We start from the raw sequence: 13,437 nt of genomic DNA, 5'->3' as shown, positions 1-13,437 counted from the left end.
GCCGGTGTGGGACTTACATCTACTACTGAAAATCTTTCAAGCAGAGTTTTGTGAGTATCCACTACCCGCACCTGACAATTAAAGGTGAGCAGTATAACAGACAACATTGTCTCCAAAAATACAGCCTAACAGGGGAATCGTTACATTTGGATACTAAGGTACTATGACATTGAACCAATTGAGCCAGTAAGCATACAAGTTTAAAAACAGTCTGAGAACAGACTAGAGACTAAAAAACTTTTTAAAATTTTAATTTCTGGCCACACTTCTGATTAACGAATCAGCGTACTAGTATATGTATATCTACACTGCAGTCGCTTTGGATAACAAATCTGGGATTAACCCACTAATGCTCTAATTCTTATATATCATTGAGAAATATCAATATAACAGGCAGTGTATAACATTGAAATAGTTGTGTATATAAGTGCCATTATTGACATACTCATACAGGTTGAAATAATCGCTAAATTGTCTAGAATAAAAGTCTTTTTAATATAGTATTTTTTAAAAGTATTAGATTTTCAATATTTTTACAACATTTTTAATATTTTTAATTGTTTTTTCCTGACACCGGTGTCGATAGAGTCTTAAATTGAACAATAGATTATTTATATTTTTTGTATTGTGATTTGTATCAGTTAATAAATTATATTTAACCCTTTCGTGTCAGGGTTAAAGTGCCTACATCGGAACAACTGTTCCGATGTAGACAAATTGAAACCACACGATCGCGAGATTTCAATTATTGGATTGCATCTGGGGGGTGTCCCTACAACCCTAGGAATGCCCCCAAGACCGCGATCAAGTCCTGACAGCACAGAAGGCTTCAGGACAGCCATTAGCTATGACGTTCTATTCCGTCATAACGGCTTTAAAGCCCAGTCTAATTATGACGGAATAGAACGGCATAACGGCTTTAAAAGGTTAATACTATATTCTAAGCTATCTGAGTTATATTAGTAAACCACATAACAGTTTCTACTTTATAGCGCCACCTTTTGACTTTCTTTAGCTTTACCATATACACTATTATTTGAGGAGTTTAGTGTTTTTTTCTAGGTGCAGCATCTTATCTTTTAGGTTGTTAGACTATTCACCCCCTTGTTGTATTTTACTAGACTTTATTTTTTGCCTTCTGTGTCGGCAAATGGGGAAAGCGTACACAAGCACGTCAATACAATGCTTGTTTTTGGTGCGGTATGGAGCTCAACGCAGCCATATCGCCCGCACAAGCCGGGATTTTTTTTAACTTGTAATGGCAGCGCTATACAGGTTAAATAACACAACTTTTTGTTGCTTTCTTTACTTTCCCTATAGCGCTCAAAACTCATAATCTAGGTGACCGTTTTTTGTTTTTTTTTCAACAAAAAAGTAAATAAAGAAAAAGCTCTTGAATTACAATGAAAGGAGCTTCAATTTCAATAAAATATGTTGGCTTTTTCTTTTAAGGCTATTTGCGAGGTGGATGTTCTTGGAGGCTGCAGGATATTCCCTGGAAGTAGTCAGCACCACAATAGCTACACATTAAACACAAACAAATTCATACTGAGAAGCTTTTTTTTTATATATAGCTCATTTGTTAATACAAATCACCTTACCAGAATTGATTTTAATTAAGATTTCCTGCTATCCTGCATAAAATTACTGGTTAATCATTGGGAGCTCCAGGCAAAGCCAAAGGTGTGATCATATCCCATTAAAAGACCCCATGAAAACTCATCTCAGGAATATGCACATTTATGGCATCAAAGCAGACCTCAATAACTGTAGCCCTCGTCAGTTATATATCCCCAAATGAGATCTCATTACAACCATATCTCTGAAACCCTCATCAGACTTCAGTTGGCATATACATTATTTCGGGCGTCATTCATGAATGAAACGAAGACTGAAAATCTCTGTGGTCTGCAGAATTCTGACTTTTTCAGTGCTGGATTATATTTAAGAAAAAGTGCAACATACATATATCTGCATCTGCAAAGATATTTGTGTTGCATTTTTTTCTCAAATAAATCTGGTACAAAAAATAGCTGAATGCACAGGCCCATTTATTTATTTTTATTGGACAGGTAGTTGAAATTCTAGACTGACTAGTTAAATACTAGATATTTGACAAGCCTATTTTCCATATAATAGCAGTATCAAATGTAAAACAAGGAGATTTACAGCTCATGTCATGCATTATTATTATTATTATTATTACCATCAGTTATTTGTAGAGCGCCAACAGATTCTGCAGCGCTATAAACATTGGTGGTATACAAGGTAACATTTATAGGCATCAAATGAGGGCCCTGCCGAGAGTCACACTGTTGTAATCAGCTCTTATGAAGGTGATCTGCAAACTGTTGGGCTCTAAAGCTTACATGCTATGGGGGTTCAAGGGGATAGCAATGGAGGAGAAGAACTGGTATTAGGAAAGGTTAGTTTAGGTTGCATGCATCCCTGAACAGTAGAGTCTTTAGGGAGCGCTTGAAGCTTTCAAAACTAGGGAAGAATCTTGTGGAGTGAGGCAGAGAGTTCCACAAGATGGGAGCCAGTCTGGAGAAGTCCTGTAAGCGGGAGTGTGAGGAGGTAACAAGAGAGTAGGAGAGTAGGAGGTCGTGGGCAGAGTGAAGGGGACGGGAGCGAGAGTATCTCGAGACAAGGTCTGAGATATAGGGGGGAGCGGTGCAGTTGAGGGCCTTATATGTCAGAGTCAGAATTTTGTGTTTAATCCTGGAGGCAAGAGGAAGCCAGTGAAGGGATTGGCAGAGAGTTGCAGCAGATGAAGAGCGACGTGTAAGAAAGATGAGCCTGGCACATGCAGAGGGCTGTGTCAAAGATGCCGAAGGATTGGAGGGTTTGGAGCAAAAGAGGGTGGTCAACAGTATCAAAGGCTACAGACAGATCAAGGAGGATAAGCAGAGAAGTGGTCTTTGGATTTTGCTGTAAGTAGGTTATTGGTAACCTTAATGATTGCTGTCTCTGTGGAGTGATGGGGGCGAAATCCAGTTTATAGTGAGTCAAGGAGGGAGTTTAATGTAAGGAAATGGTATAGGCATGCAAATACTAGCCTTTCAAGAAGCTTTGAGGCAAGAGGGAGTAGGGAAATAGGGCGGTAGTTGAATGAGGAGGTTGGATCGAGAGGTTTTTTTTGAGCATAGGTATGACCAGTGCATGGAATAAAACCTTGTTACTCAAACTGTTGTACATGTCTACCTAGGTGTACCTGAAGCAATGGCAAGGGATACTCAGTGATGTGCCCTTATATTATTTTTGTGCCCTGAGCATTCAATGTATCAAATAAATCAGTCATTTATACCCTTAAAGGGACAGTATACACCAATTTTCATATAAATGCATGTAATAGACACTACTATAAAGAAGAATATGCACAGATACTGATATAAAACCTTTTAAAAACTTACTTATGAGCTCCCAATTTAGCACTGTTAATGAGATTAGACTGGGACATACACTGAAAGGGGCTTAGATTAGACCCATTATACAAACAGAAGCAATCTAAAGTCTGTATACATCAGTATACATCTAAAATTTGGGGCTTCGATAGGATGTTTTTTAAAAATAAGCAAAACTATACATTTTTACAAAAACATACAAAGATGGGCTTTATAAATGGATCATCTACAAAACATTTATGCAAAGACAAATCTAGTGTTCAATGTCCATTTAAGCACCCCTAACAGGCCAGATTCTAATTCCCTGCCTTTCTGGTCATCTGCTCACTTACTGTGACTGACTCACCTATACTACATTAAGGAAATACTTATAAACAGGCTGGTTAGTGACATTTGAGGACTGGAGTTAAAAAGTGCTAATATAAAATGCACCACAGAGAAAGTGCCAGTGTATAACACTGTGAAAAAGTGCAACAAAGACGTGCCAAATAAAGGGTCATTGTGAAATATCACATGGAAAATATTTTATGACGACGGTGTTCTTTACCCACGTATGTCACAAATGAGCCTGATAAGCTGCGTATGTGATAAAGTTACATACAGAAATTTAGTAACATCACTTCCCTCATCATATGTTTTTTTTCCTCTAATGTGACAATATTAAAAAGCTATATATGTCTGTGTTTTCTCTATAAGTTGCAGAAGAACAATTTATGCCTGTGGGGGTAGTTGCTACAAAAAAGATTGTATTTTACACCAGGGTCCCTCACACAATTGTGTAGTAAAAATCATTTACACAAAGCGTTTGCTTGTAAACATATTTAACCTGTGTCTGTCTGTATGCAGTCATTATGAACTATGAAACTGCTATAATGGACTTATGTATCTGGATAGCTCAAAGCAGAGTATCATCTGCTGAAATTCACAGGTTTAAAATACACTTCAGGCAGTAAATATTTGTTATCTCTTCTTCAATAGTAGCATTAGAGCACATACTGAAAAATAGTTTTCTTTCTTTTCTTCTTCTGTTTTTTTTTCCTTTTCTTAAATAGTAGTGTCAGAGCATACAGTGGGGCAAAAAAGTATTTAGTCAGCCACCAATTGTGCAAGTTCACCCACTTCAGAAGATGAGAGAGGCCTGTAATTTTCATCATAGGTATACCTCAACTATGAGAAACAAAATGTGGAAACAAATCCAGACAATCACATTGTCTGATTTGGAAAGAATTTATTTGCAAATTATGGTGGAAAATAAGTATTTGGTCAATATCAAAAGTTCATCTCAATACTTTGTTATATATCCTTTGTTGGCAATGACAGAGGTCAAACGTTTTCTGTAAGTCTTCACAAGGTTGTCACACACTGTTGCTTGTATGTTGGCCCATTCCTGCATGCAGATCTCCTCTAGAGCAGTGATGTTTTGGGGCTGTCACTGGGCAACACGGACTTTCAACTCCCTCCAAAGGTTTTCTATGGGTTTGAGATCTGGAGACTGGCTAGGCCACTCCAGGACCTTGAAATGCTTCTTACGAAGCCACTCCTTTGTTGCCTGGGCGGTGTGTTTGGGATCATTGTCATGCTGAAAGACCCAGCCACGTTTCATCTTCAGTGCCCTTGCTGATGGAAGGAGGTTTGCACTCAAAATCTCACGATACATGGCCCCATTTATTCTTTCATGTACACGGATTAGTCATCCTGTTCCTTTTGCAGAGAAACAGCCCCAAAGCATGATGTTTCCACCCCCATGCTTCACAGTAGGTATAGTGTTCTTTGGTTGCAACTCAGCATTCTCTCTCCTCCAAACATGACGAGTTGTGTTTCTACCAAACAGTTCTACTTTGGTTTCATCTGACCATATGACATTCTCCCAATCCACTACTGGATCATCCAAATGCTCTCTAGCATACTTCAGATGGGCCGGGCATGTACTGGCTTAAGCAGGGGGACACGTCTGGCACTGCAGGATCTGAGTCCCTGGTGGCGTAGTGTGTTACTGATGGTAGCCTTTGTTATGTTAGTCCCAGCTCTCTGCAGGTCATTCACTGACCCCCAATGGGATGTTTGCTCACCGTCCTTGTGATCATTTTGACCCCACAGGTTGAGATCTTGCGTGGAGCCCCAGATCAAGGGAGATTATCAGTGGTCTTGTATGTCTTCCATTTTCTAATTATTGCTCCCACAGTTGATTTCTTCACACCAAGCATGCCTATTGCAGATTCAGTCTTCCCAGCCTTGTGCAGGTCTACAATTTTGTTTCTGGTGTCCTTTAACAGCTCTTTGGTCTTCACCATAGTGGAGTTTGGAGTGTGACTGTTTGAGGTTGTGGACAGGTGTCTTTTATACTGATAACAAGTTCAAATAGGTGCCATTAATACAGGTAATGAGTGGAGGACAGAGGAGCCTCTTAAAGAAGAAGATACAGGTCTGTGAGAGCCAGAAATCTTGCTTGTTTGTAGGTGACCAAATACTTATTTTCCACCATAATATGCAAATAAATTATTTCCAAATCAGACAATGTGATTGTCTGTCTGGATTTGTTTCCACATTTTGTCTCTCATAGTTGAGGTATACCTATGATGAAAAATACAGGCCTCTCTCATCTTCTTAAGTGGGAGAACTTGCACAATTGGTGGCTGACTAAATACTTTTTTGCCCCACTGTATATCAAAACATTTTCTTTTAGTTTTTTTAATAGTATCATTAGAACACATACTGAAATAATTAATTATAGTTGAAGAGTGACAACAGACTTGCTATCTCACTCAATGCCTAAGTCAAGTATAACACATGACTACATGTTTTTATTAATTGTCTAATTTTTATTTCCTTTTTAGTGTGTTTCTTCCTGCCTGCTAACACCCCCCCCCCAACAGGGAATTGGAAGTAAGGTACATGCACCTCACCTTGCATTTTGTGACATCATATATAGTCATTTGTGTAGTAGTGTATTTTTTCCTTTGTTTTTCAAGTTGATTTAGTTTTCTCTTGTTATACAAATTAAAATAATTAGATAGCCTACATCTATGACTACTTGAATTGGCCTTAACATTTTGGAGATCATCATCATCTCCAAACTAATGAATGCATAGTGCAGAATTCAGTGTATGGGATTTCTATTAATTTTGTAAAAGAAAATACATAAGGTCCCTATCGTATAATCCCTAATATAACAAGATTCTTGAATTCCTACATTAAAGGAACAATTTACTCCAGAACTGTTATTGTTTAAAAAGATAGATATTCATTCCCTTTATTACCCATTCCCCAGTTTATCATAACTAACACTGTTATATTAATATATGTTTTTCCTCTGTGATTACCTTGAATCTAAACCTCTGCAGACTACCCCCTTATTTCAGTTCCTTTGACAGACTTGCATTTTAGCCAGTCAGTACTGACTCCTAGGTAACTCCATGAGAATGAGCACAATGTTAACTATATGGCACACATGAGCTAGCAGTGTCTAAATGTTAAAAACTGTCATAATGTACTGAGATGAGAGGCATTTCAACATCTTAGAAAATATCATATGGGCTTAACTAGGGTTAGCTTTCAACAAAGAATACCAAGAGAACAAAGCAAATTTGATGATAAAAGTAAATCAGAAAGTTGTTTAAAATTGCATGCCCTATCTGAATCATGAAAGTTTAATTTTGACTAGACTGTCCCTTTAAATATATAATATAGGCCATTAGGGCAGCAGGATTCCAATCTAAAAACATAAATATTTTAAATAGCACTCACCAGGGTTGACCCCTATCGCCAGTATTGTTTGCCCTATGTATGGAACCACTAGCTGCATGTATAAGAATCAACGCAGACATTTCAGGGGTAAAAGTGAAAGACTTGGAATATAAGTTATCACTCTTCACGGATGATGTCCTACTTACTTTGACCAGACCCTTGATCTCACTACCCAATCTACATCAGACCTTACACGACTTCTCCCTAATATCAGGTTATAAGATCAATTTAGACAAATGTGAAGCATTTCCTCTAACTCTCCCAATACACACACAAAAAACTGATTGAGGCTAACTTCAAATTTGTTTGGGCTAAGATATCAATCACCTACTTAGGTATCAAAATTTCAAACACATACCACAATTTATATGACCTAAAATTACGTCCCACTATATAATGCTAATAATAGAGATCTGAGAAAATGGAAAACCTACAAATTCTCCTGGTACGGTGGGCTTTCTGCGATTAAAATTAATATAATATTAATATTAATATTAATATATCCAAGGATTTTATATCTCTTTAGGGCACTGCCGATTGCGGTATCTAGATCAGACTTACATAAACTGCAATCTTCCCTTAACAGTTACTTTAGAGGAGATAGAAGAGCGAGAATAGCCTCACACATATTATCCCGATATAGACAATTAGGAGGTGTGGGCTTGCTGAATTTGACAGACTATTACTATGCAGCTAGACTAGCACAAGCCTCTTTGCTAGGCAAGAACATTCCAGACATCTTATGGACCAGACTGGAGGCAGACCTGGGGAGTTATGAATCACCTGCCGACATATTGTGGGATTCACAACATACATATGACACAAATAACTACAAAACACTTGCCACAGCTGACACAATCAAGGTGTGGAATTCTTTTACCGGACCCCTGAACCTCATTCGCACACATTCTAGAATCAAACCAGTTAAATTTCTTTTGCACCCAGAATCACATAAACATTTGGGGAAATGGCTTAACAAGGGACTCTACAGAGTGGCTGACTTTCTGGAAGGAGATCATATTCAGACATATTCCCAAATATAAGAAATAATTCACCCATTGAAATTACAATGGTTCCTATACCTTCAGATTTCCTCTGCCATACATAAATATTGCTCTCCCTGGCCACCACAAACACTCACAACACTAGAACGTATCTGCACTACCCCAACCAGACAGAAGAAGTTGATCTCTACACTATATATGACCCTGCAAGAGGCTAAAATTACTAACCAAGCAACACTTATAGAAAAGTGGGAAAAGGACGGTGAGGTAGCTCAGTTGGTAAATGCCCTGACTACATAAAAGCCTGTTTAAAACATCCAAGGTCACAGGTTCAAATCCCGGCAGGGCCGACTCAGCCCTTCATCCTTTCTGAGGTCGATAAAATGAGTACCATTAAATTGGGTAAAAATAACAACTATTACTATTCAGCTGCTGATTTGGTTAATTCCGAGAACGAGTGATGAAAAATCGCTTTGAGACCCACTGGGAGAAATGCGCTATATAAATACTAGTTATTATTATACAAGGTGAAAGAATAGGATTACAATGTAGCACTCAGATGTATATGTAAGGGATAAGATAAGGTCTCTGAACAACTAGAGGTGAGAGGCTGTGTATTTAAACAACCACGCAAGGGAGAGGAGGGGACTCCCCCACACATAAAGACCTCATCAGGGAGGCTGGACTTGGGTGAATGACATTGCTACAATAGCTAACCTACAGTTTTCAATAACTCAGATTAGGATCCCTTTGACCTCAGTTAAAGTGGCTTTGATAAAACCGAGGTCCAATACTAGATAAAAGAAAACTGACTGATTGTTACCTGTATATTTTTGCTATGATGTAACCTAATTTTATTGCTACTAATAGAGAAATATTTCAACTAAATATATAATAGAGGATATATTATGTTCATTATTGTACATCATGTTCTTTCTAGAATATATTAACAATTTATGTTAAAGTTTTTTGATTTGCTTTCTCTCGCACTAGTAGAATTAACTATTATTAATGATGTTATAAAAAGTAACCTTATTAAACAAAGTGATTATCTGTTGAATTATTTTTTACAAATTCTTTAGTTATATTTATAAACATTTTACACATGTCTTTAGTACGTAATATCTCCTATAACATTGATTATAATTTACATATACATTAATTATTAGTTTTTAGAAGTTACTTTGGATAAGTTTGGTTTTATACCAAAATTGATTGCAAGAATACGGTCATTATATTATTATCTATCAACAAGGGTAATAGTAAAGCATTGTGTATTACAAATTGTACAAGACAAGGGTGTCCTCTTTCTCCATCATTGTTCCTATTAAGTCCAAGCTTCTCACATAAGACCATATTCACAAACTCTTGTTATTCCAACTGGAAAGGAAAATATTTTGTTTACATTTATTAACATCAATCTAACAGGTTTGCTGAAATTATTTAGATCTCTAGTAAGTTTTCCTCATTATTAAAAAAATCTCTGATATTAAAAATGTATTGGTATCTAAAGAGGAAATTGAAACTAGCATGGAAAAATGCCTTTAAAGAAAGTAACAAAATGAAAATGTTCAGGGTTATATTTAGCTACATTTATACCAGAAATATGTATTTATTGTTTAGAGACATTATAACAGACTTTTTATCAAAAAAGATTTTGTCGTTTGGAAAAATTAACGTTGTGAAAGTGAATGTACTTCTCAGAATATATTGCACATCTTTTAGACATTACCCGTTCTATTAGCAAAATCTTATATATCAAGTTAAGAAAAAAAATGTAAATGGGCATATATGGAAAGCAATAAAGCCCAGAATAAGCAGATATAATTTATCAACATAAAATGAGGGGAAGAATTGAGGGTACCAAACTTGCAGTCTTATTATTTCAAAGAATAATGGATTTTCACACAGGCATTCCGGTTTGAGAGTGTAGACCACTTCCATGTCTAGATTTATAAATGGCTGTGACTACCTTTGTATGTATAATTGGTTGAAGGCTAGTATGCATAGATGTAGGTTAGGTACCCAGGTATATATATATATATATATATATATATATATATATATATATAAAATCAAACATAAGATATAAGGTTAAAATTAGATAAGATGTTTGCTGGTTATGTTCTACTGTGTATGTTTAAACATAACTGAGTAGCTACTGGGAAACATTTGAACAATTAAACTAAGAACACCAACATATCATCAGTGCTATCACTTTGCCATCACAAAGATTTGTGCAGTTATTTGGACTTTACAGTTAGCAAAAATCTCATTGCCATATAGAAAACATGACATTTTAATAGTGCAAAACTTTTTTGTTATTGCGATTTAACCAGTTTATACTTGTTCTTTGTAATTTAGATGGGTAAAGAAGAAATCTGTAATCAAGCGGATCGTCGCAATCAGGTAACTGGAAATTCCTAAATTGGCCATTTAATTTGTTTACCTTTAAAGGGAAAATGTAGGTTAAAAATCAATAACTGTATTTTATTAAAAACATTTTAAACAAATATCCATCTTTTACTATCCGATTAACCCCTCCAAAAAGTCAAAGGGACGGTAAACATTTGAGTTTTATATATATATATATATATATATATATATATATATATATATATATATATATATATATATATATATATATAATATGCATAATTAAACAAATTCTTTTGTTTACTTTCATTAGTTTTGTTGCCTTTTTTCCATGTAGCTTTGAAAAACAATTTATGTAAGAACTTACCTGATAAATTAATTTCTTTCTTAATGGCAAGAGTCCATGAGCTAGTGATGTATGGGATATACATTCCTACCAGGAGGGGGCAAAGTTTCCCAAACCTCAAAATGCCTATAAATACACCTCCTACCTCACTCATACCTTAGTTTAGCCAAGAAGTGAAGTGTAAAAGAAGGAGTAAAAAGCATACAAAAAGAGGAACTGGAAAAAATAAAGTGCTTTATACAAAAAATCCTAACCACAAAAATAGGGTGGGCCTCATGGACTCTTGCCACTATGAAATAAACGCATTTATCAGGTAAGTTCTTACATAAATTATGTTTTCTTTCATGTAAGTGGCAAGAGTCCATGAGCTAGTGACGTATGGGATATAATACCCAAAATGTGGAAAACCACGAGTCACTAGAGAGGGAGGGATAAAATACAGCTAAATCCACTGAGAAATTAAATCCAAAATAATTAAGTTTTTTTGTAAAAAAAAAACTCATATCAAAGGCATTAGAATCAAAATGAGACAACTGCTTGAAGAACTTTTCTACCAAAGGTTGCTTCAGAGGAAGCAAACACATCAAAATGGTAAAATTTAGTAAAAGTATGCAAAGAAGAGAAAGTTGCTGCTTTGCAAATTTGATCAACTGAAGCTTCATTCTTAAAAACCCAAGAAGTGGCAACTGATCTAGTAGAATGAGCTATAATTTGCTGAGGCGGAGACTGTCCCGCCTCCAAATAAGCTTTGTAAATCCAAAGTTTCAACCAAGATGCCCTGCTCTCTGATTACAGATAGAAGGGCACCGAGAACCTTTGAAAAGATTCTCGGAGCTGTCGCTAGGCCGAATGGAAGAGCGAGAAATTGGTAATGCTTGTCTAGAAAAGAGAATCTCAGAAAACGGTAGTGGTCTGGATGAATCGGAATGTGACGATAAGCGTCCTGTAAGTCTATTGTGGACATGAAATGACCTTGCTGAACAAAAGGCAGAATAGTCCTTATAGTCACCATCTTAAAATTGGGACTCTTACAAAACGATTAAAAAATGTCAGATCCAGAATTGGTCTAAACAAATCTTCTTTCTTTGGGACAATGAATAGATTTGAATTAAACCCCAAACCCCGTTCCTGCAGAGGAACTGGAACAATCACCTCTGAAAGCTCTAGGTCTAAAATGCATTTCCGAAAAGCCTGACCCTTCACAGGGTTTGCTGGAACATGAGAAAGAAAGACTCTTCCCATGGGAGCTCTTATTCTGAAACCTATTCGATACCTTTGAGAAACAATATTCTGAATCCACTGATTTTGAACAGAAACTGTCCAAATGTGTTGAAATAATTTCAATCTGCCCCCACCAGTAGAACTGGTTTGAGGGCCGCACCTACATGCAGTCTTAGGAGTTGGATTTGTTTTTTTATAAAGCTTGGATTTATTCCAATTCGGAGATAGCCTCCAATTAGAGCCAGAGGCCTTAGGGGAAGGAGAGGTCTTTTGTTCTCTATTCTGATGAAAGGAACGAAAAAGGATTGGGAGCTTTAAATTTACCCTTAGATTTCTTATCTTGGGGCAGAAAAACTCCCTTTCCCCCGGTGATAGTGGAAATAATAGAATCCAATTAAGAACCAAATAAATTACTACCCTGAAATGATAAAGATAGTAATCTAGATTTAGACACATCAGCATTCTAAGATTTAAGCCATAAAGCTCTTCTAGTAAGAATAGCTAAAGACATAGATTTAATATCAATCTCAATGACATCAAATATAGCATCACAAATGAAATGATTAGCATGTTGAAGTAAAAGAACAATGCTAGATAATTCAGGATCTATTAACTGTTAAACTAAACTGTCCAACCAAAAAGTTGAAGCAGCAGCAACATCAGCCATAGAAATGGCAGGCCTAAGAATATAGCCAGTATGTAAATATGCTTTTCTAAGATAGGATTCAATCTTCCTATCTAAAGTATCCTTAAAGAAAGTACTATCTTCCATAGGAATAGTAGTACATTCGGCCAGAGTAGAAATAGCCCCATCAACCTTAGGGACTTTTTCCTGAAACGCTAAATTAGCCACATGTAAAGGATAACGCTTTTTAAACCTAGAAAAAGGGTTAAAAGAAGTACCAAGTTTAGACCATTCCTTAGTAAACATATGAGAAATAGCATCTGGAATAGGAAAAACTTCAGGAGTAACATCAGAAGTTTTTAAAACAGAATTCAAATGTTTGCTTTTCTTGTTATCAGGAGGACTAGATTCCTTAACACCCAAAGTAAACAATACTTTCTTTAATAAAGAATGAATATATTCAATCTTAAAAAGAAAAGTTGATTTATCAATTTCAGTCTCTGAAGTAGAATCATCTGAGCCAGAGAAATCCTCATCAGCAGAAGATACTTCAGTATGCTGTCGATCAATACAAGCTTCATCAGATTTATGAGAGTTTAGGAGAGACCTTTTTATGTTTATTTGAAGGCAGAATCGCAGTCATAGCCTCCTCTATGGCTGCAGCAATATAATCTTTTATATATACAGGAATATCATGTACATTAGACTGTGAAGGTT

General features: G+C 36.2%; 1 protein-coding gene across 3 annotated transcripts in view; it reads left to right on the top strand.

Moving 5' to 3' along the window:
* Nucleotides 1-13,437, top strand: part of FAXDC2 (fatty acid hydroxylase domain containing 2) — a 176,667-nt gene that overhangs the window by 46,692 nt on the left and 116,538 nt on the right. For 2 of the 3 annotated variants that reach the window (XM_053718706.1, XM_053718708.1), the window contains 2 exons: nucleotides 6,239-6,292; nucleotides 10,517-10,561. In XM_053718706.1, the coding sequence (XP_053574681.1) occupies nucleotides 10,517-10,561 (45 nt within the window). In that variant the 5' untranslated portion in view covers nucleotides 6,239-6,292. The remainder of the gene's footprint in view (nucleotides 1-6,238; nucleotides 6,293-10,516; nucleotides 10,562-13,437) is intronic. The other variant, XM_053718707.1, reaches the window with a different exon arrangement.

The sequence above is a fragment of the Bombina bombina genome, chromosome 6, assembly GCF_027579735.1.
Source record: "Bombina bombina isolate aBomBom1 chromosome 6, aBomBom1.pri, whole genome shotgun sequence".
Classification (NCBI taxonomy): Eukaryota; Metazoa; Chordata; class Amphibia; order Anura; family Bombinatoridae; genus Bombina; species Bombina bombina.
The sequence above is the reverse complement of the archived record's forward strand: the minus strand, read 5'-3'. Positions and strand labels throughout refer to the sequence as shown.